A 27,399-nucleotide genomic window follows, 5' to 3' on the forward strand; every position below is an offset into this window, starting at 1 on the left:
TGTGATACTCAAACGATAGACTTTTTGTGGCCGAGAGCCAGGCTTCACTCTAAAGGGACACAGCCAGCAGAACAGCTAAAAGCTCACAGTGTATGGAAATTAAATGTGTCGCAGAGTCTCAGCTCAGATAGTTTTCAACAGGCACATTTAGCTGAACACATGAGATTGATGAACCATTAAATAGCACACATGGAAATATGGGGGCAACTGTGTGTTAGGGCTCCGAAGTGTAGAAAGGCTGGCTTGGGATTTTAATGTGTGTTTCAGCCAAAAAGAGTCAAAGGGACGTCTGTTGTCGAGGAAAGAAAGAAAGAAGGAAAGAAAAGGAGATAGGAAAGGGAGGAAAAAGAAGGGAAAATTCCAGTGAACACTTAGTAAAAGCTGACAGGCACAGTCATGGGTGTGAGGAGAGCGAAAAGTGTGAACAGGCATAACGAGTAGAATTAATAAGTGGTACAGGAACACAAAACAAAATGAAGTGAATTGTCAGGAAGTGGGAACCAGGTTGGATCTCTGAGGCAGAACGCAAATTAGATTATGGTCACATTAGGTGTTCTTTCATCTGGACCTCTTTGTTATTATCACTCTCTGAATGGCACAGATAAGCAGCTTAATGCACAGGATAGGATCCATATTGTTGCCTGATGCCTGCATGATAAGACACAGTGGGATTGTTCTTTTTGCAGTCATGGCTAACTATAAACCTTTACATGTGCATACTCTGTCCTGACATTTACATTATGGACATTAAAAAGGCTGTTTCTGTGATTTAACACATCCTTAGTGGCCAGTAAATTATTAAATACATGACTGATTTTCGCAATGATGATTCTGATTAATTGAAGGCAGTTTTCTGGTTGTCTTCGTAGTTGAGAAGACGTCTACAAATAAGTCGGTATGAAGTGTGATGCAGTCTCTGTCCTGGTATGATTGTCTCCAAACTCCTAGCAGAAGTGCTGACAACAGACAGTGAAGCAGTTTACCATGAGACAGTGTATCACACAGCTCATGGATCAAATTAGCAATTACGGCTTTGAAGTTCACAAGATTAAAAAAAAACACACATTTTGCATCTCACATGGTTGACTTCCCAATCATCTTCATATTTGTTCACAGCTGTCACATTGATTCTCTTCCTTCTCGCCAGAATAAGGGGATATTGTTCTATGGTTTCAGACTGAAAGCATGCAAGCACTCAACCTGTCGAAACCCTGCTGGGGTGTCTTGGGCTCTGAACTGGAAAATGCAGGCTGCCTCCTCACAGTTTTGGACTGTCTAAAGCAGTGGTTCTCAAACATTTTCATGTCAGAGACCCCCAGATAGACATACATTAGTTTCCGGGCCTCCAGTTGGTAAGATTTTGTCCCAGGGACTCCCATATTGTGAGATGTTTGACATTGATTAAATATTGAATTGTATAACTGTCTACATTCTATGTGGGTGGATAATGGCAGTGAGAGTGAAACCAGCAATTATAACCAATTATAACTGTCAATCTTATACACCATCTAATTGGGATAATTACTAGTGAATTAAATAAACTGTATAATTAAACTATTCATCATTTTGCTGGGGACCTCCTGGAAGCCCCTTGAGGACCCATCAGGGATCCCTGTACCCCAGTATGAAAACCACTGGTCTAAAAAAGTATATGAAATTAATACCATTGTAATTGTTTGCAATTAAGGTGAGTGATTAAGTTGACAATACAGTGAGCAGGTCTACATTTGTCAGAAGAATGGGCAGCTCAGTTCTTATCTGAAAGCAAAATCAACAGGTGTTCCATAAGGCAAACACTAGGATGATTAATCACTAGCATATCAAGCCTCCTTTTCCAAAGAATATGTTCAGTATCCAGTGAACTGCCCGAGACATTAAACATTAACAGAGAATAATATTGTATGGAACAACAATGCCTTTTGATTGGCGGTGCCCATGAAATGAAGTTTAAATGACTTAGTGCTGAATAATATTTTAGGGCTTTGTTTGACAGCCATAGAGAACAAAGGACTGATTGTATTTCTCTTTGAACTGGCATTTAGACTGACAAAAACAAACATTTACAGAAAATATGGCCATTCATATGTCAAAAGGGCTCATGTGAACACTGCAGGTAAGTCATCCATCAAATTTTAAAACAGATATATGTATATATAAATGTTTTTCTGTGCACACTACCATCAGATGAATCTTATAACCTTTAGAGCTCTGGACTTTAGTTGATTCCCAAATGCGTGCAAAGAACACAATGCAGTCAAATAAACGTGGGCTGCTTTTGTGGCATTGCAGTGTTTCATGACACCCTGTTTGCTGTGAAGTACCAAGCAGCTTATTAATCAGCGGTGAGAGGCTTCCCATCCATCCAAGCACATGGCTGCCTGCCTGTGGAACATTTTAAAAGCAAGCAGGTCCATACAACAACCATTAAAAGCACAGAGAGCCATATCACTGTAAATTATTTAGCTGGGAGAGGGTAGTAAATCAGTGTGAGTGTCATATACTGAACATGGCATAGGCTGGAGTGTAAAATGCATACAGAGTGGCTATTCACACTTGGCGCTGAGCATGGCATTTAAAACCCTGTGTCGTCCGACATCTCTCCACAGCCCTGTCAACCTTAGTCACAACTAATTTATTGGAGCTGATTATGAATGGAACATTTTGGGAATTTGTACAATGGCACTCTGCTGAGTATTGGGCTTATGTACAGTGCTGTGGCTCATGTCATGTTTCAAATCAATGCTTTTACGCGTTGTTATTTCAAAGATTGAGGCAGAAAAGCTCTCCAGTGTATCGTAAATGGAAAAATGTGTTCAGTCCAACATGTGATGAACAAGAGTGCTTACTGTAACAAAGCACTTTGTGGCATTAATGGCTGTTGAATATAAATTATGTGAAATACTAAGTCTAAACACCCCAAACTAAACATATTGCAGTTTAGTCATAATCAGTCTTTCTTTACACAGCTATTCAAATATTCCATTTGTAATTTGGAGGCGAGAGTTATTCCTGAACGTCAGTGCTTGAGATCTGGCTTGTCAACAGACTTCAGTGTGACTGACACACTCATCAAACTGAGAATCCTTCTTGCCTGAGGGAACTGTGATACCTGTCAAATAGTGGATATCTTTTAATGTTCCTGTCTCAAATGCATGTCACAGCAAATGCCAAGTCATAACATCAGTTATTACCTGGATGTTCAATGTCTGATTCCTTTTATTTACCTAAGGTTTCAAATGATCCTTTCGCTTGTCTTTCCCTTTCTTTCCTCGCGGTGAGAATCATCTTTGTGACAGTTTTTGTATCTTCAGACTTTCACTAGATTTCATCTGTTTGTTTTTTTTTTCATCGACTGTGGGAGTGTGTTGTGTTGTGTGTATGTGTAGGTTATGTCTTTTTGCATATATTTTAAGTTTGTCAGACAGGATTTGCCAACGCATTCAGTCATACAGAAAATTAGCTGTAAGAGACTTCCACACCAGAGTTACTTACAGGCTGCCGTGTGCTGACCTCCAAATAACTCATTTACTTTCTATCTATAGAGAGCAGTTCAGCACATGACCATGTCTCAATACTAATATCCTAACTATAGTTGGTTTTGGGCATTCCCTGTAACCTCAATTTCCAGAGTTCATACAAAAGCCGTTTTTGTTTCTTTTAAAACAATTGCAGTTATTTAAAATGAGGGCACCAAACCGTCATGCATGATATGTTTAAATACATGATGACTACTTTTTATATAGGCTGCTCTTTGTCGTATCGAGTTGTGTACCATTTCTGCAGTCAGCTGATAAATGCTGTCCATTTTGTATGTAATTCTAACTGAATTAAATAAAAAAAAAGAAGAAATGATGACGTCATTTTGAACACAGGCCTGCATGTGCTCCAAGAAGTCATCCTAACATGCCATTGTAACAGCCTTGCTCCAGTCTAACCCATTACATAAAGTGTTTACTATGTCCACTGCCATGGACAATAACAGCTTACAGGCAGACACTGTACCATGTGGTGAGCAGCTGTGTAGGACTGTCTGTCTGTCTCACTGTTTATCCGTTTGACTAACCACAGGAATATGGGGACAGACTGGATTGCAGCACAATTCTTCTTTATCTACATGGAGCATGGCATATTTAAATGGGTATAGATGGCCCCCCACAAAACCGATATTTTCCTCATACAGCGGGAGAGAGGGGCAGAGGTGGAGAGTCATCACAGACTTGAGAGCCTTCAGTAAGGGGCTCAGGTGTTTGCCCACAAATGTGTGACTTCACTCATGTTGCGCGGTCTGTGGCCATATCTATAAACATTAAGGAGTGACACATTTTGATGATATGATCAATTGCTGTCAAAATAAAACATGAGCCCTTCTTAGGCAGTTGCACCCCAAAGTACCAATAAAATAATAATGATTTTGTTTAGCTCTTTTTCTTTTCTAATCTCCTTTGAATGCATGTAATCACGCAAAGAATATGGTAATATCTTACAATCTCAGGGTGAAAAAATATTAATTTACATTGTCCCATATTATCATAATTTTCATGTCACAATAAGGCAATGACCTATAAAAGTCTCTTAAATTTTTACCTGTACACATAAGGTTTATGCAATTGAAAATAACCTACTGTCATATTCCAAGAAAAAAAAAGCGTGTTCAGCATGATACTGGTGCCCGTGATGTGTTCACTATATTGTCTGCACCTCCTGCAGAGCAGGAGACAACAGAAAAGAAAACAAAAAACAACTGGATTGGAGGTAATTTGAGGTCCAATTTCACAGTTAACACTAAAATGCATTAAAGCAATAAAAGTGATGCGAGCCCCCATATTTCCTGGGGCTGTGTTGCTGTATGTCTGGCCCAATTTGTCTCCCAGTCAGGCCCATTAGTCTCCTGCACTCCCTTCTTAATACTCTCGGCTCCCCCAAATGCCTCAGATCAATGTGTGATACATCGCAGCATCATCACTTACTGCATGTGGATGAGTTGAGAAATGTCCCCCTCTCCTCTTATTTCCTTGGAGAAGTCTCTGTTGAAAGTCATATGGGCACAGGCGGGGAGAAGTAGTTTGGTTTGAGGTTGGTGGAGTAGAAGGCAGGAAATTTTTTCGACCACTGACAAGAATGAATCACTGGAGTAATGTGGGGGCTGGTAATAGTTGAATAGTTTATATCGATGTGATAAATATAGCTCTCATAAATCACATAAGTATTATGTATTGCTGCTTTTCACACTTGGCTACAATCAGGAAATTCTGGAGAGTATTGTGGTGGAGTTTATGTTTTGTCTTTTTTTTTCACACAGAGAGAAGTAATGGTTCTTCATGAGCTATTAATGTCGTCACGTGGTTCTTTTGGGGTTCATGACCCATTTTTCAGATCTTCCTTTGGGAAAAAAAATTGGTATGGTGGGATTTTATGCAGAGTCATTGGTGTAACTGAAGCAAAACATGGAAACTGTATATTGTTTTACTTGCATGACAAGATATCAATTTTGATGTTAGCACCATAAAACTTTGTTGCAAACCTAAGGCTATATTTTGTATAATTACATTACTGCTGCTAATCATATGTGCTTGCATCTGAGATTAACAAGTTGCTTGAAAAAGTTAGAGGTGTGCACTCAGTAGGGGAGTGTATCTATGTTCTCATGGTCCTATGTTTTCTAAAGAGTGAGGAGTTAGCACTCAGTTGCTGCATAAAACGGGTTTTTCAAAGGTTTTGAATCACTACAACCACAAGGTCTTTGATCATACAGTCATAACTGCATAAAATCTATCGATCTATCTATCTATTTATATATATATATATATATAGAGAGAGCGAGAGAGAGAGAGAGAGAGAGAGAGAGAGAGAGAGAGACAGAGAGAGAGAGAGAGAGAGAGAGAGATATTGCTGAAAGGCCGAGTAGTATGCAAGATCAGCTGCAGACAGATACACACTCAACACATGATCCCCTCTAGGCTGCTGTCTGGTGGAGAAAATTAGCTGAAGTTGGCACTATCCTTAACACAGTTTCCTGATGTTATTTTTTAGTAGCTATAGTTTGCAGGTATATTTTTAATAGTTGTAAAGTTAAAGGAAAATTTCACTTTACCTGTACTATTGCATAAAAGCCTACAGAATACCTATCACTACTCTGTGTGTTCAAAAATTTCCAGTAGATATGCTGTATCGACTTGCCTCATCTACTTTTACTTAAGTTCATAATTTCCTGCTTTTCCCACAATATCTTTCAACATCCACCAGGAAAAAACTCATGCTTAAACCAGTTATATCCAGCCGTGGGTTTTATGTGTAGGTGGAGAGAACAATAGCAATAGTGATAGTAATATGAAAAGAGAGAGGTTTTTCCTGTTGAAAAAAAAAATGAGTCACACCCCTTATTCAATACGCAACATGCCTTGCGGCTGCACTCCTTTATGGAATACTGGGGTTTCTGTTGGTGGTGAAACTGGTATCTCCTCCTCCTCTTTTACGCCAGAACCTCCCCTGAAAAATAGACCTCCAAACAGGAGCCAGGAATGAAAGATACAGGAAATGACCAATAGCTGTTTCAGTTTATTTTCTGATCGATCTTTCCTTTATGCTGATATTGAATGATAACATATTAAAATGATTAAATGATGGCAGCTGTTAGCTAATCTGTTGAAAACATTACTCAGTGGCCATGCAAACTGAAGGTGATAGCCTTAGTGCTGCTGTTTTAGAGTTAGAGGGGAAAACAGTGTTTTCCATGTAAATGATGGCATGTAGGCAAACTTAACCAGCTGTCTTGTTAATGCAATGCTATTACAAGGCAGCTCAGTCTCAAGCGTTTTTCCTCTACTCAAAAAAATAAGGATTTTGGTACAAGTATGCATTTGCTGGATTTAATCTTACTTCAGCAAGCACAGTTAGGACCTGTATTCTAATGTGTTTGTGAGTTTTCTGTTCTTACTCTTAGATCATGACAGACTTCAAGATCTTGGAAGGTCAAGTTTGCCAGTGGCTCCAGGGCATTTAGACAACATAATTATGAAGCTTCAGGCATCAAGATGTTGATGTATCAGTTCCTGAGTCTAAGTGCTCTGAGTTTTGTTTTTAGACAAAGAAAATGAGATTGAAAAACACTGTGTCACTCTAAGTAAGCATACAATTTGGGTTTTTAAATATTTGAACATTCAGTTGGTTGGAAATGAGAGCTACAAATTTTAGCATGCCAAAAGAATGGAAGACAGGACTGAGAGACTAGAGTGTGTGCGCCCTACTTCAGTGGGAGTAATTTCCACTCAGCCCAGTACTCACCGTGGATGTGCAAATGATTACTATTCATGCAGATACCATTTCGAGCAATAATCTGATACAAAACCTGATACACATGTATGCTTGATGGTGGTGCTAATGGTAGCCTTAAAGTGTGAGTTCCATATAGCACCAAAAACGGTTCCCCTGTGATCAGGGGCCAAAGAACCAGCTTTGTTGTAATCTAACCAGCAGACTAGTTAGCCATTTTGCTCTGCGTTTGTTTCATATGAAATGATCATATAAATGAGTGAATTACAAATCGTTAATTTTGTATACGTGTGGAAAATCTATGGAAAAGATTTTGAGAAACCAAAAGCAGGATTACGAATAATACATATTTGTATAGACTTTTTTTTTTTTTTTTTAAATCAATATTTAGCAATCATTATAAACTCACCCAACAAGATTGGATATTTGGAGCCCTCGTTTTCAAAGTTTTTGAAGAAAAAGTTTTGAAGCTATGCCAAAGAACAGTCAGTATGCACAAGGTAATATGGTACAAATCAAATGTACCTGCATACAGCTGTACCCAACAATAAATCCCATACATTCTATATTGCTGTGTTTATGCACCCCCAAATTCATTTACATAATGAAATGCTCTGAACTGGCCACATATGGTAAACAGTCTTCCCCTTATAATGCCATCATAGAGTTTTAACTGTAAGAACATGGAGTATATATATAAAAAAGACAAGAGTAACTTTAGAGCTGTGAGGCAGAGAAACTTGAATGAATAAATAATTGCAAAATATAATATTTGGAAGCTTTGGAAGAAGTTTTATGCAACACAAAAAAGATGTATCCTGGGAGCATGTGACCAAGGCTGTTGATGCGACATCACCAGAGATCACAACTGAGCCAGAGGTAAGAAAAGAGTGGTTCAATCACTAAATTTCTGCTAAGAAGAAAATGAGGGACATCACTGCTGTGGAAGGTTAAAATTTTTTTTTTAAAAAAATACACTCCCTGCCCAACGCATGTCCCACATATTCTAACAGTAAGGTCAGTTATTGTCTGCATCATCTTAATACTGTTTCACTGTGAGCCTTAATGGCCCATCTATATGTATTTAACATATCTTAATTGTAATATCATTTAGTCAATTATGCTGATATGGTAGACAATTTAGTGGGAATTTATGCACTATGTTCATTAGAAAAATTATTAGTGTCCTCTTCCAACTAGTATGATACTGACATTAATGATATGTGCTTAACAATTAATTTGTACTGTCAATTCAAAATTTTCATCATATCTGCTCATGCGTGCTGTTGCCTTTCCCGCAATGAAATACATGGTCAGGAACAAGAATAATTTTACTAACACTGTAATGCATATGTACACATTTATGAATCACTTTCTGTGAAAGAAACGTGCAAACTCATCATGTACGCGCAAAACTTTGAGGACAGTTGATAAATGAGGCCCCTGGATTTCATATGAGTTTACTAAGCACGTGAGTCATGGTAACTTGTGGCCCACACCCATGGAAATGACATCATGTAAGGCCAGTGACACACCATCAGGATTCACTCATAGAAAGGAGAGAACAGCAGAAGACAGCAATTATGTGGTGGAGTGAAACCTCAACCTGTCAAAAAAGCTTGGAAAGTAATGCCGTGTTCTCAAATTAACCGGGATGACTCTGTGTTTGATAGTCCAGTGCTACACACCAAGACACATGCTGCAAGCTGCTTGACATTATATCCACGCAGCTTCAAACAATTAGGATAACCTTGTGATTGTGTGGTGTAATGCCCTCAAGATACAGTGTTGAGGCAGTGGTGATTTTAAATGAAGGCAAAAAGCCCTTTTGAGCCAAGCCCATCCCTGACATTTTCTCCGCTATTTACATTTATCAGTGACAGACAACAACCTCATCAGGCTGCATACTACTCCAACATACTCCATTAAGGTGCCTGGAATAAGGGTGCATTTCCATAAAATATTCTTTGACAGAATCAGAAAATGGGCAAATTATCTGAACGCTAAAACACCCCAGCGCACCGTAGATCCCAAAGCAGACAGAAATGACCTCAATTAGGCTGTCTAAGCACAAGAAAGTGTCTCACTGGTTAGAGATTTGAGTGGCATAGATAGATCAACACTGCCATTTCACTTCCCTCACATCACCTGGATGAGCACTTTACATTTGTAAATCAATGAGGAGAGAAACCACATGTAGAAGAGCTGGGAGGGATTCCTGTCTGCCTTGGCACAGATTTTGAAAACGAAATTACCTCTATTACAGTTCTCAGTTGGGGAGTGCATTCGAGGATCAGTCTGTCAGAATGGGGTGCTTTAGCTTTGATGGATATGACGTGTGACCAATGACAATGTTGATTTTTTTAATCTCCAGGATAATAGGCAGATTTAGTATCGCTGGGTGATAATGTCATTTGCCTGAAGCAGTGGATCTGTTTACGACCACTGAGCCCCTGCTTTGTTTCATGCTGTTCACTTTATGGCTTCATTACTACAATCACAAAGCTGTGGACATCTCAACAGCCCATATCACCATAAATCTCCCACTGAGATAATGGCAGCTAGGTGTTTTAGCTAACATGACACCTTTTAGTACAACGGCAGCACGAAGGCATAACTGAGATACTGGTACATGTAAGATACTCCATACCAAGATGATGGAGGAACACAAACACTCACAAGAACCTCCCCAAAGCTACAAAAAAGTAGTTATTACAGATATGTGTCATGATGATGTATCCGAAAAATAGTTGTTGTACTTGTTCAAGGTGATAGTGGTGCTTTTAAAGTCAGAATCAAAAAGTGTTAAGCACATGTAGCGCAAAGCAAGAGCTAAACTGAAAATGAACACTGAAAACAAAGCAGTTATTGATAGGTCTGCTTTTTATATTATCATCTCAGCCTGATAAAGCCAACTATACCTACATAAAAGATAATAATTGTTCTTTGACTTATGTCTGGCATGGGGTTGAACATTATAGCAGCTTCCCCTTATTGACACAGCTGTTACCCAAACTATAGGCTTGCCACTGCAGACGACGGCATGTCTTTATATTGTGCCACACACCCACTAATGACAGCTTTAGTGGTGGTAATTCAGTAGGGTTGAATATGGGGTTAGGTGTGTGAGTCACGTCCTGGGCTCCCCCGTTGCCAGATGTCCTGCCAGGTTTCCTGCAGTGTCTCTCCGAGGATGCATAAATATCCCAAGAATCTAAAATGGCTGCTAGATCTTGACCAGAGAACTTAAGAAGCAAAGCAGATACGAGGCATGTCAAAAGAGTGGTGCTTTTGCATTGCTTCTGTGCTGTGAATTTGCACGGCTCACTCAATGATTTGATTGTAGCTTAGCAGGCTTGCATGAACGTGTGTTACTCGAAATGATCCGGGTGTAAAACCAATTCGGCGGGAAAGGCTGGATCATAACTGAGGCAAACAACAGTGGATTGAGAAGCTGCCTTCATTAACGCGTAGAAAAAATTCTCTTTGTAATCTTAAGAAAACATGGCCAACTTTGTGATGTCTTCTGTGAAACATTACCTACAGTATAGCAGCACAGCACCACCACTTACAGCCTCTTCACACTGTGTCTGTAAAGTGGCAGCTCTCTAAAACTTCAAAGTTGCACAACAAAGCCGTTGCCTCTCCCCTCTCACTATGCAGTGTTTACAAATGCAGATTTGGACACAGACTTTCTTGTGGTAAGGCTCTGATCCCATGTTAAAGCTGCCCTTGGCTTGACACTGTTAATGTTTACTGGGACAGATTAAGGACTAAACCTCACTTAAACTTCATCTCATTGACCTCGGCAATCTTGTAAGACCCTCACAGAGTATTCTGTTGCTTATTAAGGTCACTGTTTAACTCCGTAAAATCACTTTACACAGCTTTGTAACGATCACCAGCATCTGCTCGATTTCCCTGCAATATTTTCAACTTTTATTAGTATTATTTTATCAGCCAAATTATAGAAATTCACCAGTGTGCTGCTGTTTGTGCTATATTCGTATTGATTCCTTGTTCAGGAAAAGGTCCCTTGCACGCAAAAGCACTTTTAGGTCTTGATATGTCTTGAATATATATTCCTCATGTACTCTTTTCTCTGTGTCAAATCTCCATGCTGAGAGTCAGAGAGGGGAGGGCTGGGTAGGTGGGAGGGTTGGTAATTCATGCACACATGTGCCTGCCTGTTCCTGCAGTGACAGGGCCAGGGGGAGGGGCACATGATAAATTGCCTTCCACCGGGGACCTCCGAGCACAGCCACCATGATGTGGGTAAAAATGGAAATTGCTCCCTTTCACCGTCATTACATCAGTTTAGGACGCGTGTGGGCCCTAAGACAGACACACACTATGAGAGGAGTTTGTTTCTTTTGACTAACTGCTGCGCGACAGACAAGGGACAGTGTAGCTGAGAAGGTTTTCTGAATAATAAAAAAATAACAAGCCGAACAGAGCTGGCTTAACAGTTTGTCCAGAGCCTTCAGAACTGAAAGACATGTGAAGTTTCCAAGTTGAAAAAGCCACAACAGTTGCAGAATAAACCAGGGTGTTGAGGACTGATAACAAAGAAATGTGCGACATGTCACCCTTCTTATTGCCATGCATGTAGAAATGAAGCCACACACTAAAGGACAGTCCACTGCCATAGATTATATGTCTCAATTAGCTGTACCATCATTTCAACGCTTTGCATGGATTAAAAGACAGTATAGCTGTATCAGTACATTGACATCTGTAAGCAATACTCAACCCGTTGGAACTGTTAAGGGAGACCTGCCTTCCTTGCACTGCCGGGTTTTTGGCGGATGAAAATTAATTATTAAAATTTGCGCCAAGGTTGCGTTTGATGATTTATTTATTTTTTTTTTAAATTATTATTAGCCTATTATTATTATTTTTCGAATTGAAGATTTTACAAATTGTGCCACGGAAGCCCAAAGGCCTGCAGTCTGTGTTGGTCATTTCAAAACCTCTTGCATAAACCACCACGAGCTGTGAGTGTTAATATCATGCAAAAAAAAAAAAAAAAAAAAGTAAATTCCTCAACGCTGCATAGATTTTTTTTTTTTTAAATACAGAACAATAAATTGTAGTGTTGTACACACTGGCACGATTAGTGGATAAGACTGTCAAATTAAAATTTTGATTATCTTCATACACGCCCCTATTATTTGTTGCCCAGTCGAAATAAACTACACGATAAAAATACACTGAATTGTCGCCTGCATAGATATTACAGTAAAGTGTAACAGGACCTTCTTTTGAACCATTAAGATTATCAGAAATGTGATTGTCAAAAAACACAGCCTCGTCGAGGATGTAAAATCTGCACAGCATTAAACCTACAGCAAATTATAAATAATTTAATGTGTGACTTTCCATTGTAATTTCAAACTTACGTAGCCTAAATTAAACTGTCTTTGTTGGGATTTTAATTTAGTAATTTAAAATACAATTTGTGTTTATGATTACATACAGAAGAACAGTAAACCCAACATTTTTTCTGTGTTGCTTTTTTTATTTTTTTTTTTAAGGAGAATTTGCTCAAAAATCAGCCTGCTCCGACAAAATACCAAGCTTCAGCCACCAGCAAACTGCAACTTGTTTTACTCAAAATTCAATTCACAAAGCCTATACAGCTTCACACACACACACACACACACACACACACACACACACACACACACACACACACACTCCAATCCCCCCTCTCATTCACGTTGCATTTAATTCAAACTTTACATGTGTGATCTGATTAAAATTAATGTTTAAAGCTTCTCAATTGTATTGGCATAAGCGATGAAAGAAAGAAAGAAAGAAAGAAAGAAAGAAAGAAAGAAAGAAAGAAAGAAAGAAAGAAAGACATTTTTTTAAATTTATGTTAATAAAATTACCAAAATTACCCCCTGGCAATAAAATGTTTCCATAAATATGCTATGGCAGCCTTCATAAAAGGTATATATGGGCTCGGAAATGATCGAAAGGGTTATCTTAATCTGTCAGCCTTATTAATAGGCCAGTTTCTTAAACTGTAGGTGTAACAAGAAATTAAATCAATCTACGGTGAATGCTGCTTACTGATAATTCATAAAATGAGGCACACGGAAATATGGAACAGAATTGTTTCTTATTTTTTTCCAGAATACATACAAAAAAATACCAGTTCTCTTTCCATGGTATACACCTGAAAAATAACGGCAATTTAAAATGTGGACAATTTGGAATTTAAGAAACAAACATGCATGTAAATTATTTTCTTCTCAATGAGACATTAAATAAGAACAAATACAATCATAGCAATTTCAAATTAACATTGAAATGAAGACCCCTAGTTTATTAGTACTCTAACATGTGTGTTTTCACTTTACCTATAGAATTCAGTTTCAACATAATGCACTTTTGAGTTGCTCAAATATTTTCCATTTGCAGCTATTATCGTCTGCTTTTAAGCCGACATATAAATAAATACAGTTGAGTCCACGGATCCCGTCCATAAGTGGAGCGCTGTTAATATAAAAGTCTTTATATTTGCATTCTTAGTATTATAAACTTTTCAAAGTCTTTTTTTTTCTTTTCTCACTGGTATCCAAGCGCTGATGCTGTGGTCAGTCTCTGGCCGTACAGTGCATAAGGAGAGTAGTAAGGGCCGGTGGCTGCCGGGACAGGAACAGGGGCACCGGGAGTTGGCAGGGGGCTTTTCGAGTACGGATGGTAGCGGCTGCTGAGTCCTAACGCGTGATGCGGGCTCCTCAGGGCCAAAGTCCCGGGGCTCCCAGGGGTTCCTGACGGTGGCATATGCATATGGCATGCCATGGCCGCTGCTGCAGCGCTGGCTAATGATGAAGACCCAGGATAACCAGATATCAACTTCTCGGCCCCAGTGAAAGCAGTATGCGTCCTCAGGTGATTCAGGAGCTCTTCTGAGGTGGAGAAACGTTTGTCGCACGGTCCGTTTGCCGACACCCAATTACAAACATGGGGGAGTGGGTCGTTGGGGAGCATGAAACCATATGGGTACAGCGGGTGTCCACTAAATGACGGCGCCGAGGAATGAACGCCGTGTAAGGGGTGTGTTGGGTACATAAGTGGGTAGCCGGACTTGAGGGCGTTAGCGGCCGCTGCAGCTGCAGAGTCGTGCGTACAGGAGGCACTGGCTGCGCCCGCTAAGTGACTGGCACAATGGTAACTGAGGCAGTAAGGGTCTCTACATAGGCTGGCTGACATGATGGACGGTGGGGAAGCCCCAGCCAAAGGGCTGGATCCTGCCTTGCTGCAGCCCAGCGAGCTAGCCAGCTGTGCGTTAACTAGGCTCCCTCCGTGGGGCAGGAAGTGTTGAGGATAACCAGCATAGGCCCCAGCCAAACTACCCGGGTAGGTCATACCTGCAGGAGGCAAAGGGAAAACTGTCTGTCCCGGTTTATAAGGAGAAACCGGTGCCACAAGTCCTGACCCCAGAACGGATGCGGAGGATACAGAAGTTACAGATGAGGACTCCGAGGAGGAGGTGGTTTTAGAGCCAGGCGTCGTCTCCTGGTGCTGGTTAACCTCTACATTAATTCCACCACAACTCACGCTTATCCTGCTGTGGCTAGTGGTGCCAGACCCGTCCGTCGTGCCATTTTTATTACAATCAGATTCTTTCTTTTCATCCCTTTCCCCACATTTACCCTCTGATGGCATGGGGGAGGCAGAAGTGCTGGAGTTGGGGCTGCCTGTCCGCGGCGTAAACGGCTGGCAGGTGGCGCTCGGCACTCGGAAACCAGACTTCTCTCCGCCTGAGACGCCCGAAGACGAGTCCTTCTTATCTGAAGGTTTAGAATAGGGTTTGAAGCTAGATTTGTCATCCACACCGATGTCACTCAATTTCAAAGGACCGGATTTAGATTCCTTGTCACTAGATCCATTAGGTGTTACGGAGGATAATTTGGAAGAGGGCGGTGGGTCCGGCTTGCCGATCTGAGAGCAGGTCTGCGCCAGCAGTGCCAACGGACTTTTCTTGGCATCTAGCTGCAGAAAAGAAATATCGGTTGATAAATTCTGTCAAAAACGCTCATCGGCGACTTTTATTTACCATCACAAAATATCTAGTTGGAATTAAAGACAAACATTATATTACCTGCTATTTCCAAGCAAGTGTTCCGCGGATTGTGTAGTAATTACGCACTACTCAACCACGAACAAACTACCCCATCGACTATTATTTTACAACAAATAGCTCATTAAGGTGCTTCATACACTTTGGAAATGTAAATATTAGAATTATGCCGTGTGGTTTGCCACGACACGGTATAGATTTTAAGACAATATCTCTAAAATGTTGTCACGCGTAAATCCTATAAACAGCGTATGCTAACTCTTCGAATTTATATATTTTAATGTTTTCCTTACCTCGATAGGGCTAACCGGGGTAGAAGGCAAAGGCTGCAGGTACTCCGGGTGCAAAATGTGTCCCGATCGTGCGGTAAGCATTTTCAAAACCTTGATGGGAAGTCGGTTTGCTTGCCGTTGTGGATCAGATGGGGGTGAGGAGTGGAGAAAAGGCTTGTTGATGCTCGTTGAGCTGCTATTCCGAGAACCGTTGCTTTCCCAGGCGACACAAATATCACTATTTTTCAGGGCAGACGCCGAGGGCGATGTGATCATGTCCCAATTCTCAGGAAATTAAACGGAGATGCTTTCGTCAGATTCATTAAGAATGTAAAAAAAGCATCGAACCTCTCAAAAAAGCGTAAAAATGGTTAAATAGTGAGTAATCCGGGTAGTAAAGCAGCAAGGCGCGGCAGTTGGAAGGAGAGTGCGAGGTTATCGCAGATCCGTGGCTGCGTCTTGCACCATGAGCGCTGCGCCTTGTGTGCGTCTGTCTGCAGGTCCGCGCTCTGTACTCCCGAAGTACGAACTGGTAGAAATTTTCACTTCAAAAGCAGCTGAATTAGTCCGAGATTAAAGCCTTTGCCGCCTTCCAATCAAATGGGACCCTGAGGTGATTGGAGGGTCAAGGGGATGTGACGTTCTCCTCTTTGTAAGCTCCTCTATTTTGACAGCTCGGGGGAGGAGATAGACCTAAATATTGTGGTTGCCGTGAACGCTTGCACTATTTTAGATGCTGAGCTGCGGGCTCTAATGCCTACACGTCTGCATGCAAAATGCAAAATGTATGTCAGTCCTGTAATATATTTGAGATAACCTTCCACTGTTCACATCGTGGAAAACAGATGTATTTAACTATATTTTGCCAGAATCCACAATTAAACTGACTGTGACTATGTAAGACTATGGCCGAGGTTTTGTGTTATTGTATTATTATTATTATTATTATTATTATTATTTTACGCTATTATAAGGCGGGCAAAAGCTATTTGCACTCACTTTAACCACCTATGGCATTAGAGTTTACTCACGTTTTGAGCCTGATATAATAAGAAAATATAGGTTAGTAGGCCTGTCCTCTTAGTAAGAATTAAACTTTAGTAGCTTAATTGATATGCAGCATTCCAAGGGGCTCACAAACACTTATGCTAATATCATTATTATTACTTTCTGGAATTATTTCTGATTTTTGTTGTTTAGTTTATCATTTGGTAAGGTTGCTTTATGACCGGAGGCCAGAACCTCCCGACCGTTTTCAGTTACCACCATATCACTTGTTATTATCCTATTAAAGATCATACTTTTATGGACTATGTTTATCTCAGATAACCCGGAACGCTTTGGTTAACCAAAAGGTGATTAATCTGGAATTCGTCTGGGATCTGTAACCTGCGAGACGCACAAATTACGCACGCATTACGCACGAGCACCACAGGGACTTTTCCCACTGGCAAACATAAGATCAACCACTTCAGCTTGAATTCCCCAAACAGACAAGCGTTGACAGGAACAGACCAATGTAGTGATGGAGGGATGTGAATGTCACATGTTTTCAGTATAATATACACCGCCCTTCTATTTCTATCTCCACCCCTCCGTCAAGTGTCAATTCTGCTCCACCGCAATCAATCAGTTATTTGTCAGACGCTGTCAATCCAGCGCTTGATTTATGTCAGCTATTGTAGCTGATTACATGCCAGTGTGACTGGGGGAAAGGACAAATGGGAAGAGAGGCATTCTGGAAGAGACACCTAATTTGAGGGGAAATAAATCATTCTCGAGTTAAGATTTAATTTGTAAATGCATCGACAATAGCCGACCTCCACTCAGTGCTGGGAAAAAGAAACCAAAGGATCATAAAGAGGACTTAACTAACCGCACTGAAATCCCCGGGGAAAATCTCCATTCTTTCGGCTTTCGGAACAAACTTTCTAAACTTTTCCAGTTGCTCATCAAGCCCGTCGGAAGTGGCATGAGACTCACGATGAAACTGTAATAACTTACAGCGAGTCATTTTCACTCCTTGCTGTTAGGCACTTTCTGTTATTTAGTGCTCATGCTATTAATCTGCCGATTATGTTTATTAACAAGAGGCCTTGGGTAAAACACCGGAGGCACAAAATAATTTATGCCTACCATTTAAAAAAAAAACCTACAATTGTTAATCTTGTACTTTTAAACGTGATCTTAAAGAGGAAGCTATCATTCAAAATAAAATATCAAACCTCTCCAAATGGATAGAAAGAAATGAAAATAGACAAATAGGCATTTTATATTTAAGTAAATTGCAATATTTTTTATTATTTTTTTCAGTGGATAATTAACAAAAGTCCAATCAGTCTGCAGTTACAGATAGGCTTCTAATTAAAAAACAAACAACAAACAAACAAACAATAAATAAATAAATAAACAACAGCCTGGTGAAACATCACGGCTTCTCAAAACAGAGCCCTGTCCATTTTAGCACAACGTTGTCGATCTGCTATTGTGCAGTTAAAACCTGTCATCTGTCTCGGGCACATTGTCATCCGCAACAAGAATAACAAAGACAGGGAACAAAAAAGAAATCCAGACATTTTATATTGATGTCAGCTCGATTTTATTTACATACAATGAAAATGATTTATTTTCTTTAAGAGGTACAAAAGCGGAGTGAGGGAAAGAAAAGAAGAGAAATGGTCTGTCAGGCCGTTGAGAAAAGAAGTTTAAAATGCCTTGAACTATTCACCGCTGAGATGGCTAATCAGTATTGAGGCTCCAGGGCAATCGGGCAGCTTTTCAATGCGGTTTTCCTTTCATCTCAATCGGGATGGAGGCGCTCAATTAAAAGCCTATCAGTTTGTAAGTAAATCAACGCCTATCAAAGTTGTCACATCAAACAAAACGATTATTATTGCAACCCGCCTCCGCCATTAATCTCATTCTGTGGTAATCTGCTTGACAGGTCATCTTGGAGAGCAAGAAAACCTGGAGTGGACAGTCACAGAGGGCAAAATAGGTTTTGGGGGATACACAGAAAAAAAGAATATATAGTGTTTTTGTTTTTTCTAATCGAGTTAATAATCTAGCTCATAAGCATAATCATAAAACAACATGTGATGAAAGCTTAACCTGATAAATTCAATAAATAAAAATCAACAACTCCATTGTGATTTTATTTTTTTTTAATCTGGCCTATATATTTATGAGATAATACTTACCAATACTTAGACAAAGAAGCAGTTTTGCGGCCAAGAGTTTGGGGAAAAAAAAAAAAAAAAAAAAGATTTAGCCCATAGGCCTGCATGGGTCTGCAGTAGACTACAGGCTGCAGCTTTGTGTGAATGAAAAACATATTCTGATTTTTCTGTCTCCCAAATGCTATGTCACAACAGAGAAATCACCTAAAATAATAAATAAACAATAGCCCAATAATGGGCCAGTAATCCTGTTCACTGTCATGTCTGACTTTGTAAAGGAGGAAAAAAGCAAAGTCCAAATGAGCGGATCTCCATTCCTTCAAGTGTTTTCCTCAGTGTTTTGTCTGGCAGAACGGGGGGGACGTTTCACAATATGCAAAGATGTGTGATTGATAACAGGCTTGCTGTTTTCTGCAAGGGCTGTCAGTCCATGACACAATATGTGAGTTATTAGGGCAAAGAAGGGCAACCATAAATTTTCACTGTCAGGCGAAAACCCTCTTTATTGTCCGTATGACGAATGGGCTTCTGCACCAGACACCAAATACTCGACATTACCCTTAAATGGGAACACATTTTTGCGACCATAATTCATGATATTTAAACAGAAAGTTTTAATATCCGCATATATTTCATAATAGTGACATGTTTATGAATAACTCTCTACATGCAAATATAATTATTTACATCTCGGGAGAAAGTGCGTTGGACTTCCATGTTCACTGTGAGCCATGCTCAGCCTGGGCCGACTCTATATTGCCTTTATTGAGTTGAATAGTAAAAGTGCTAAATTAAATGTTCTGATTGATTTATAATGAATATTTAATTACACTGGCCTAATTTAACAACCCGCCTAATTATACACCTTAAAGTGTTGCATATATTCAGAATTAAAATCTAAAACGTTCTACCGCCCTGTCTATTTTGGAGCAATTCACAATCTTATTAAGTTGTTACTTTTTTCCCCTCAACCCCTTTCCCCCTCCATTAATTATTCTGAGACAAGATTTAACCCATATATAAGCTGCCTCATACTTTTCTCCATGGCGCATAAATCCCCAATAAGAAAAGATAAGGTATTGTACGAGCAGCCTACTAAATAGACAACCATTAAAAGACATGCACGAAGTAGAAAAGGATTTTTCCAAAACTCCAAGAAGGAAGGATAGGTTTACAGGAAAGTCCGTGATACGACATTACCTGAAATCATACTAAGCCCCGATGTAAACCGTCAGAGGTAAAAAACAAAAAAAATAAAAATAAATCATAATTAAAATAAAAAACACAGAAAAAAACAGTGACACTGTATAAACGTAGTCCTTTTTGTCTAAAATAAAGTTGATATGCATTGCACACACAGACCACCCCTTACATTCTGTCAAATGTGAAACAGTGGAGCACCGCAAGACACACAGTAGAAAGTGGGAGCCATGCAGACGCTCTCACTCCGGGCAGGCAGCGGGGAGAGACGAAAGCTTTTCCGTGTATGGGAGGTCCCACGTGACGTCACGCTGCAGCCACTGAGGCAGAGCAGAGGGATAGGCTCGGCCTGGGGTTCCCAAACTTTCTCGTGTTGTGGACACCAGAATAGATACAGGCCTTAGTGGTTCTCAGCCAGGTGCCTTTGTGACCTAAAAGAATGCAGGTTTCCCGCTGCAGTAGCTCATTTCACTTGGAGCACACCTTCAGCCGGAGAGGCAGCAGCTCATCAGTGGAGTGAGCTGCTGTAGCATGGGCTCCGAGTCAAAACCTGCACACTGCTAAGCTACAGTGGCATTTAGCTTAGGGTTTAGCCTGTGGAACCCCGCCTTGGATGATTTTATAATCACAAACAAACAAATCAACACATGAATAATCCCATTTGAACCTCTTGAACTACAGGGCTTGGCGGTATGGACAAATATCACAATATTTTTGACCGAATACCTTGATATCAATATTGTGATGCTATTGTGGGGATGACTAGATGTGTTTTTGCAAAATATTTACACAACAGCATTTTGATAAACAATCATTAGTAATATGCATATGCTGACCAAGCAGGTAGAGGCATATAGTAAAACAGTTACAACAGTCTACTAAGGTAAGAAACTTGTATGTAATGAAACTTGTAATGCGACCTTAAAAATCAGGAAAAGACAACACCTATGCCATATGATTATATTACAATATCTAAAATCCCAGGTGATATCGAGTTTTACGCCATGATATTGATATGGCATGGATATATCACCCAGCCCTAACTTGGACCAATGATACCTCTAACCTCTATGCATTCAGGAGGGTTTGTTTGGTGATATGCAGCATGTCCAACTCTTTGTATATTAGCCAATAATAATATTTTCCCATCTTTTCAGTCATTTCAATAAATTAGGCAACAGCCTATAAATGGATTTCAAAGTTGTGATGGCCAACAACATGAGAGGCATGGAAATCGTGATGCATTTACAGACCTGACACTCTGGGTTTTATTATTAGCTCAGATTTTTTATGCAGTTGCAGTTAATTGTCACAACATTTCACAACACTACAATGTATAGGGAGAGTGAAACTTCTTAACCGATTAGTTGTCTGCATACACTTTCCCTATTATTCATGTTTTCTGTTGATTAAAATAAAAGGGAAATTAAGGTTTATATCATTTTGCTGTGGACCCTCTGGGACTGCTTCAGGGACACTTGGGTATTCCTGGACCCTGCAACTGGAAAATGACTGGGTAACTCTAACAGGAGGTGTGTTTTTACAACTGTTCCAGAAGCCAATAGGCATATCCAATTCAAGAAACAGACAAATTGTGAATTATTTTTAAAGGCCCGATACCTAATCTATCACAATTCAAGATAAAATTATTAGAACCCCACACAGCCCATTTTAGGATGTTTTTATTATCATTTGATTGACACAGCCAAACTTGTGATCAGGTGCCAATGAAAAATACATAGTGTACATGTACACTGAGCTGCAAAGAGTTTGATTACATTTGAGTCGACAACAGAACAAACTAAATCTTTTTGTAAATTCAACAGAGTCCACTGCTGACCCTGAGTTTGGGTATGGGAGGAAAGCTGCACAAAGCAAAAAAAAAAAAAAAAAAAAAAAAAAGTCTTTGGATCAACATTAAAGGAAAACAATTAATCTAACACTAATTAAAAGATTTACTACCCACCACATTTCTGTGCTTTTGGCCATGGGTCAGATGGTAGACCTCTCTCATTCAGAGCCTGGAAATACCAATATTTATGTTGCTTACTTGCATAATCCATGCAGCAACGAACAGGGTCAATCTGTCAAAAATATGCATTTGCAGTATGTTGACTTGCATAACCATGTGTCCAAATATGCAGCATTGTAATACACTCAATCTAACAAAATCAATAGAAAATGCAAACATTATCATGCTGAACGTTCCAATTTGCATACTTTCCCCAGTGGTCAGTTGCTGTGCAACATGGTAACCATTAGCTTGCTTTGTTGCTGGCATTGTCCAAAAATGTCCTCATAGCTAAGTAAAATATATGTGATATGATTTCGACCAGCAGTGTATGGGCCACTGGACCCTATACAATCACTTTAAATAATAACTCAGTTTCATTGCAGCCCACCCAGTAATCTATATAGTCAGTAATTTGGAGATACATAACCCTTCATTAGGACCTGTAAATGTTGTGGTCATCTAAAGCCATCAGCAGAGCCAGATTTTGCATGGCTGGTGGTTGGTTGGGAGACACAGAATCATTAAAAAAAGACACTCTAAAACAGCCCAGGCAGCCTGGTTCAGTTATGTCACCAGTGTAGATAAAGTTTACCAGCAGAAACAACACGTCAGTGTAAGTGATATGCTTGTGATTAGCCTGTCTGTTGCCTATTCGCTAGTATTTCCTAAATTATTTGGACCACTTTTTCCGTCCATCGGATAAGGGGAGAAGGAAAATATCTGGGGATACACAAGATACCCAAAAGCACCCCTTGATTCAGATTTACACAGCCTCTGGCAGAACTGGGAGCCAGCAGTCCTGGACCCTGTTCTTAGTATGTGGATAACTGGAGAGATTTTGCCCTGCTTCCACATTTAGGACAAGCTGTCAGTTTACCGCATGGCAGATAACTGCACATATTATTTTATTTTAGACTATTTCATCAAGACATGGAAACTAAAACTGTTGGGGTTATTAGAATATGTGCCCAGGTCTTATTCCATATGGCGGTAACAATCACAAGACTTCCAAATTTTAAAGAGCTCAAAGCAAAACCCGGTCCCATACAGAGTAGACCCACCTCAAAAACTGATCCATCCCTACGAGTTTGGTTTATGTGGTGTGTATCAGAGGATATTTGGTCTAAAGTTTTGCCTTACGACTAATGAAATATTATGAAATATATATTTCCCACATCACAGATGACAAGGTACTACTTAGAGCAAAACTAGCAGATATGTTGGCTACACTAACATATAGGAATGGTCTCATAAAGCCTCTGTATACAACAACCTGCAGATAGACTTGAAACTCAGTTGGTCCTCTCATGTTTAAGGCAGTTGTATAGGGCTAAGTCAAATATATTTATTTCATTCATGTCACTGTTTTAGGACTGTGCCACTGCTTATCATCTCTAGGCTTTATCCTCTCTGTAAGAATGCTGCTACTGTCCCTTTGCCTCAAAAGGGCAAATAAATAAACAAATAAAGGCAAATAAAAGCAAACAAACACATCATTATACTTGCTGTATTGTACTGTGTTGTAGCTGCCAGCAGGAATGAGCAGGTTATTCCAACATGACAAAATGCACTCTTCTTACATCGACCTGCAAGATACTGTGGTAACAGAGTCTTTGTTTTTATCTCAACACAACAGACACACAAATGGTTGCAGTTTCTTCAAAGCTCCACATGCCACATCAACATGTGGCCAGGTAGATATCAGTGAAATTATGTTTCTGATGACCCTGTAACTTCAAGTGGATTAATTACTATGCCATAAATTTACAGCCAGCTGAACTTTTGTGGAAATTAAAAATCAAATGGATAGGCTAATAACATGGCAATTTTGGAGTGATTCCTTAGCACTGTACAAACCAAGTAAAGGCTTATCCAAGTAATAAACTCACCAAATTATACGTCACTCTGCCCAGGTTCTTGAGGACAACACTTTTTTTTTTTTTTTAATTGTCCACAAAATCCCCACATTTACCATGGGTCCTAGAGGCAAACATGTTTAGCATGTCCAGATACATACAGTGCCTAGTTTCACCTCTCTTTATGTCTGGGCTTACACTTTAAACATTATTACCTATATAATAACTTGTAATAATGCCTACTATGTGCCAATCAGTAAAATTGTTTGTGTCCAGGTTATGAGTCTCTGTTCATTTGGAAAAACAACTGTCAGCCGATGCTGAGTCACTGGACTAGATGGGTCTGGGGTCAAAGGTAGCAAAAACTAATACTAAAACTAATGGAGCCACAATAAAACAAACATGTGAAATGTGTTTTCTTAATTAATTAATGATTAATGATGATGATTATTAATTCATTTATTTCATTTTTTGTAGGCATTTAACCACTTAGATAAAAAAAAAAAAAAAAAAAAAAAGGCTGGCAGCAACAGGTAGGTGCTTATTGCCTCTGCTATTGATGTGAGGCTGATTATCTTCTGCTTCCTCTAACATGTCAAGGTTCCTCACCTAAACACAGGGTCTCACTTGACTGTATCCCTCCACATAGGGATCCCTGTTACTGGCACTGTGTTAGCATCAGCAGCCAGCCAGCACTGTGATTGCCTCACTAACAAACAGCATGTCCACATGTTTCCGCAGTGCGCGTCAGCTGATCCGGAGCGCGCAGGACGCGGAAATGGTAAAGTCAGTCCCAGTAGACTCCCAAAGTTCATCAACAGCCGCCGCTTAATGTTTACGGAAGTTGTGTCTCTTGTGTGTGTGCAGGACTGTGGCTCTCAGCTCTGATAGTTTGTGTAAAAACGGAGTCCCTGGGCTGTCAGCATTAAGAAACGGTGAAGTTATGGCACGCAACGAGTCGTTGGTCGCATTGAATGGCACGCACGTAAGTTATGTTTGAACCTTTATTTCTGCGGTTGGGTTTTTTTTTAAATCCTTCCAGTTTGTTGGGGTGACACGTTTCCCAAGGAATGCCCTTCAAAAGTTTAGTTTCTGGCGCTGAAATCATAAGTTTTGTGTTACTCCGTCATCACTGAAGTCATGTGACACATTACAGTCAGTGCTCTCAGTGGGTTCTGCAGTTCCTCCTACAGGCTCACAGAGTGCCTGTTGCAAGCACTTAGCCAGTTATAAAATGCATGTAGATTAGGGTAGCATGCTGAGACTGTAGTTTACTAGTAATGTCTAATTTCACTCAATAAGAAAAGTATAAACTATTATGTGTGAGAGGAAAAAGAATAATGCAACTCAGTGGTCAACATCTCCCTTCAGTTGTGTGTCATGTCACCTGACTTCAGCTGTCAGCTTATGTCCTCACTCTGGTGGTTACTGCTGCACTATATGGTATACATTAAAGGTCAAAGCAGTAGCCACAAGTAAAACACACCATTGCCTTGGAGGTGGCTTATTCTTAACCATTCTTATATCCTTTGCTATGGCGTTATTGCTGTCTTGCACACAGTAACCCCTCTTTGCTTTTCTTTAAGCTCTCCTATATTGGACATGACTGTAAGGAGATCCCTCCCTTCCTCGGAGACAGATACGGCCGGTTTGCAAAAAGGCTAGATCTCAGCTTCAATCAGCTCAGGTAAGGAGACAGGAAGTGATGACCGATGTATACGCTAAAAAACATGCTGTAGAGTTACCTGGAGGCACATGCTTGGTGCCGCTGTGATAAATCTCTTATACAAGTAAAAACTCAAGAGATTTAAACTTGGGTCAGGTCATGCTTTCTGAAGTATTTTCGCTGTAATGATAAACAACCTGGTGTTGGTAGCAAGGTGTTTGGGAGAAAAAATAGTCGTCTGTGCAAATTTCAAATGCACTTGTTACTATGACACCAAATAAACAATTTTTTGACAGTTTTACTTGGAAAGTAAATGCTTGTTGCTCAAAGTACCAAGGAGACATTGCATTGCTCTACTTTGTTTTGTGGCTATGTGCTTGGAAATCCTTAAATTCACTGTACTGTTTTCACTTAATGAAACCGAGAGTAATTTAGCCTGTAGCGTGGCAATGCAGGTTCAAGTTTGCCTCTCGAGGCCTGGCTGTTACAGGCAGACAGATGCATCTTTACATCATGTACAGTTGAATGTGTGCAATCTGTCCATAGGTGGTCAGAGTGTCATCAGAACATCAAAGAGTTGAGTGAGTGTAAGAGCTGGGCTGGTGCCATGCTGGGTCTGGATGAAAGGCACGATCAATAAATGTGACGTGCTAATTCAGGGGCAAATAGAAGAAAAGATTCCTCTGACAGGACATGAGGGAACACCTCGTGGCAGCTAGTTCAGACAGGGCTGCCATTTGAACAGCAGGGCTAGCACAGTTGATCTGCAAGTAAAAGAGAAGTGATGAGGTGCTTTTGTTTCTGAACCCTTTTCTTGACTTGTCAGGCGATGAAGCCTTCTGAATAGGCACCATTTTTACAACATAAAAAGTTTCATCTTGTGGTAGTTGTCTGCGCTGGAGATGTAGATTAATCTTTTTAATTGATTTGCTCTACACTAGATGCTGTCACAATAATAATGGCTAAATCCCACCGCTGCTGCAGTATGCCCTGCATAAAGGTGTATGTATCAGGACATTAATATTCTCAATGAAGCGCTGCAAATGGAGGGCTAATGTTGCTCTACTGCAATTTTATTCATTTTTTCTTTCATCTATTGAAGGCATTATGCTGTATTCTTGGTTTCAAACATGGTTAGGGCTGGGTTATATTCACCGAAAATTTCACTGGAATCAATCTTCATCATAACTGATTATTGTTTTGTTTAATGTTTTTGTTTTTTTTCAGATTCTGTAGAGTTACACTACATTATGTTGACTGCTGTAGTGTGTTGGTCATGTTAAATAAAAAGTACATTAAAGTAATTGCTGTGGGGTCAATTATTAATTGTAAACATTAATATTTTTAATTATGCCCCAGGTTCCTTTTACAGTTTACAGCGTTCCTTCTTTCCTATCCAAGCAGAATTGGTGTTGTAACTGCAATATCTCTAACCAAGTCGATATAGAATCAAACCCAAATGGTAATTGAATCAATTTGGGACCTTTTGAATTGGAATCGTATTGATTTGGGAACTCAGTGGAGATACCCAGCCCTAAACATAATGGTCAGGTGAATGAGTGCATGTCTTGACGTGTTATTAAAGCAGCATCGTATTATGTGTGATAGCTTGTTGACTTTTGACCAGTTACCCATAACTGGTTGTCAAATATAATGACTGGAAAACAGCTCTGTTTATTAGTCATTTACACTCCAAACAGGTGATGCAGGATTTCCTTATTCCTTACACAGACTAAATGTCAGTGGATCATAGCTACAGGTATGCTACATTTGCATGTTACAGAATACCTCACTGGACAGTTGCTGTCCTGTAGTTACCCCAGTGAATGTGCAAGCCTGTTATGT

At 39.9% G+C, this 27,399-nt stretch overlaps 2 protein-coding genes across 2 annotated transcripts in view; one reads left to right on the plus strand and one right to left on the minus strand.

Annotated features, from left to right (window-relative positions):
- Positions 1-13,185: 13,185 nt before the first annotated feature.
- On the minus strand, positions 13,186-16,152 carry znf503 (zinc finger protein 503). The gene is made up of 2 exons (XM_030069847.1): positions 15,661-16,152; positions 13,186-15,279 (listed from the first exon to the last, which is right to left on the minus strand). Exons 1-2 carry the CDS (start codon positions 15,913-15,915, stop codon positions 13,849-13,851), a joined length of 1,686 nt encoding a protein of 561 aa, XP_029925707.1. The 5' UTR covers positions 15,916-16,152; the 3' UTR covers positions 13,186-13,848.
- An 8,432-nt stretch (positions 16,153-24,584) lies between these two features.
- lrmda (leucine rich melanocyte differentiation associated) overlaps positions 24,585-27,399 on the plus strand; it is a 202,906-nt gene continuing 200,091 nt past the window's right edge. Inside the window, exons 1-3 of the mRNA XM_030071326.1 lie at positions 24,585-24,669; positions 24,756-24,873; positions 25,475-25,575. Of these exons, the coding sequence (XP_029927186.1) occupies positions 24,832-24,873; positions 25,475-25,575 (143 nt within the window). The 5' untranslated portion in view covers positions 24,585-24,669; positions 24,756-24,831. The remainder of the gene's footprint in view (positions 24,670-24,755; positions 24,874-25,474; positions 25,576-27,399) is intronic.

Source organism: Myripristis murdjan, chromosome 15 (genome assembly GCF_902150065.1).
Source record: "Myripristis murdjan chromosome 15, fMyrMur1.1, whole genome shotgun sequence".
Taxonomy (NCBI): domain Eukaryota; kingdom Metazoa; phylum Chordata; class Actinopteri; order Holocentriformes; family Holocentridae; genus Myripristis; species Myripristis murdjan.

What these genes read in the sequence shown, in the direction of transcription:
- znf503 (XM_030069847.1), bottom strand. Translation starts at nt 15,915, where the DNA reads ATGATCACATCGCCCTCGGCGTCTGCCCTGAAAAATAGTGATATTTGT. An exon ending in CCCCGGTTAGCCCTATCGAG is followed by an intron (nt 15,280 to 15,660) that starts GTAAGGAAAACA and finishes TCTTTTCTGCAG; the next exon opens with CTAGATGCCAAGAAAAGTCC.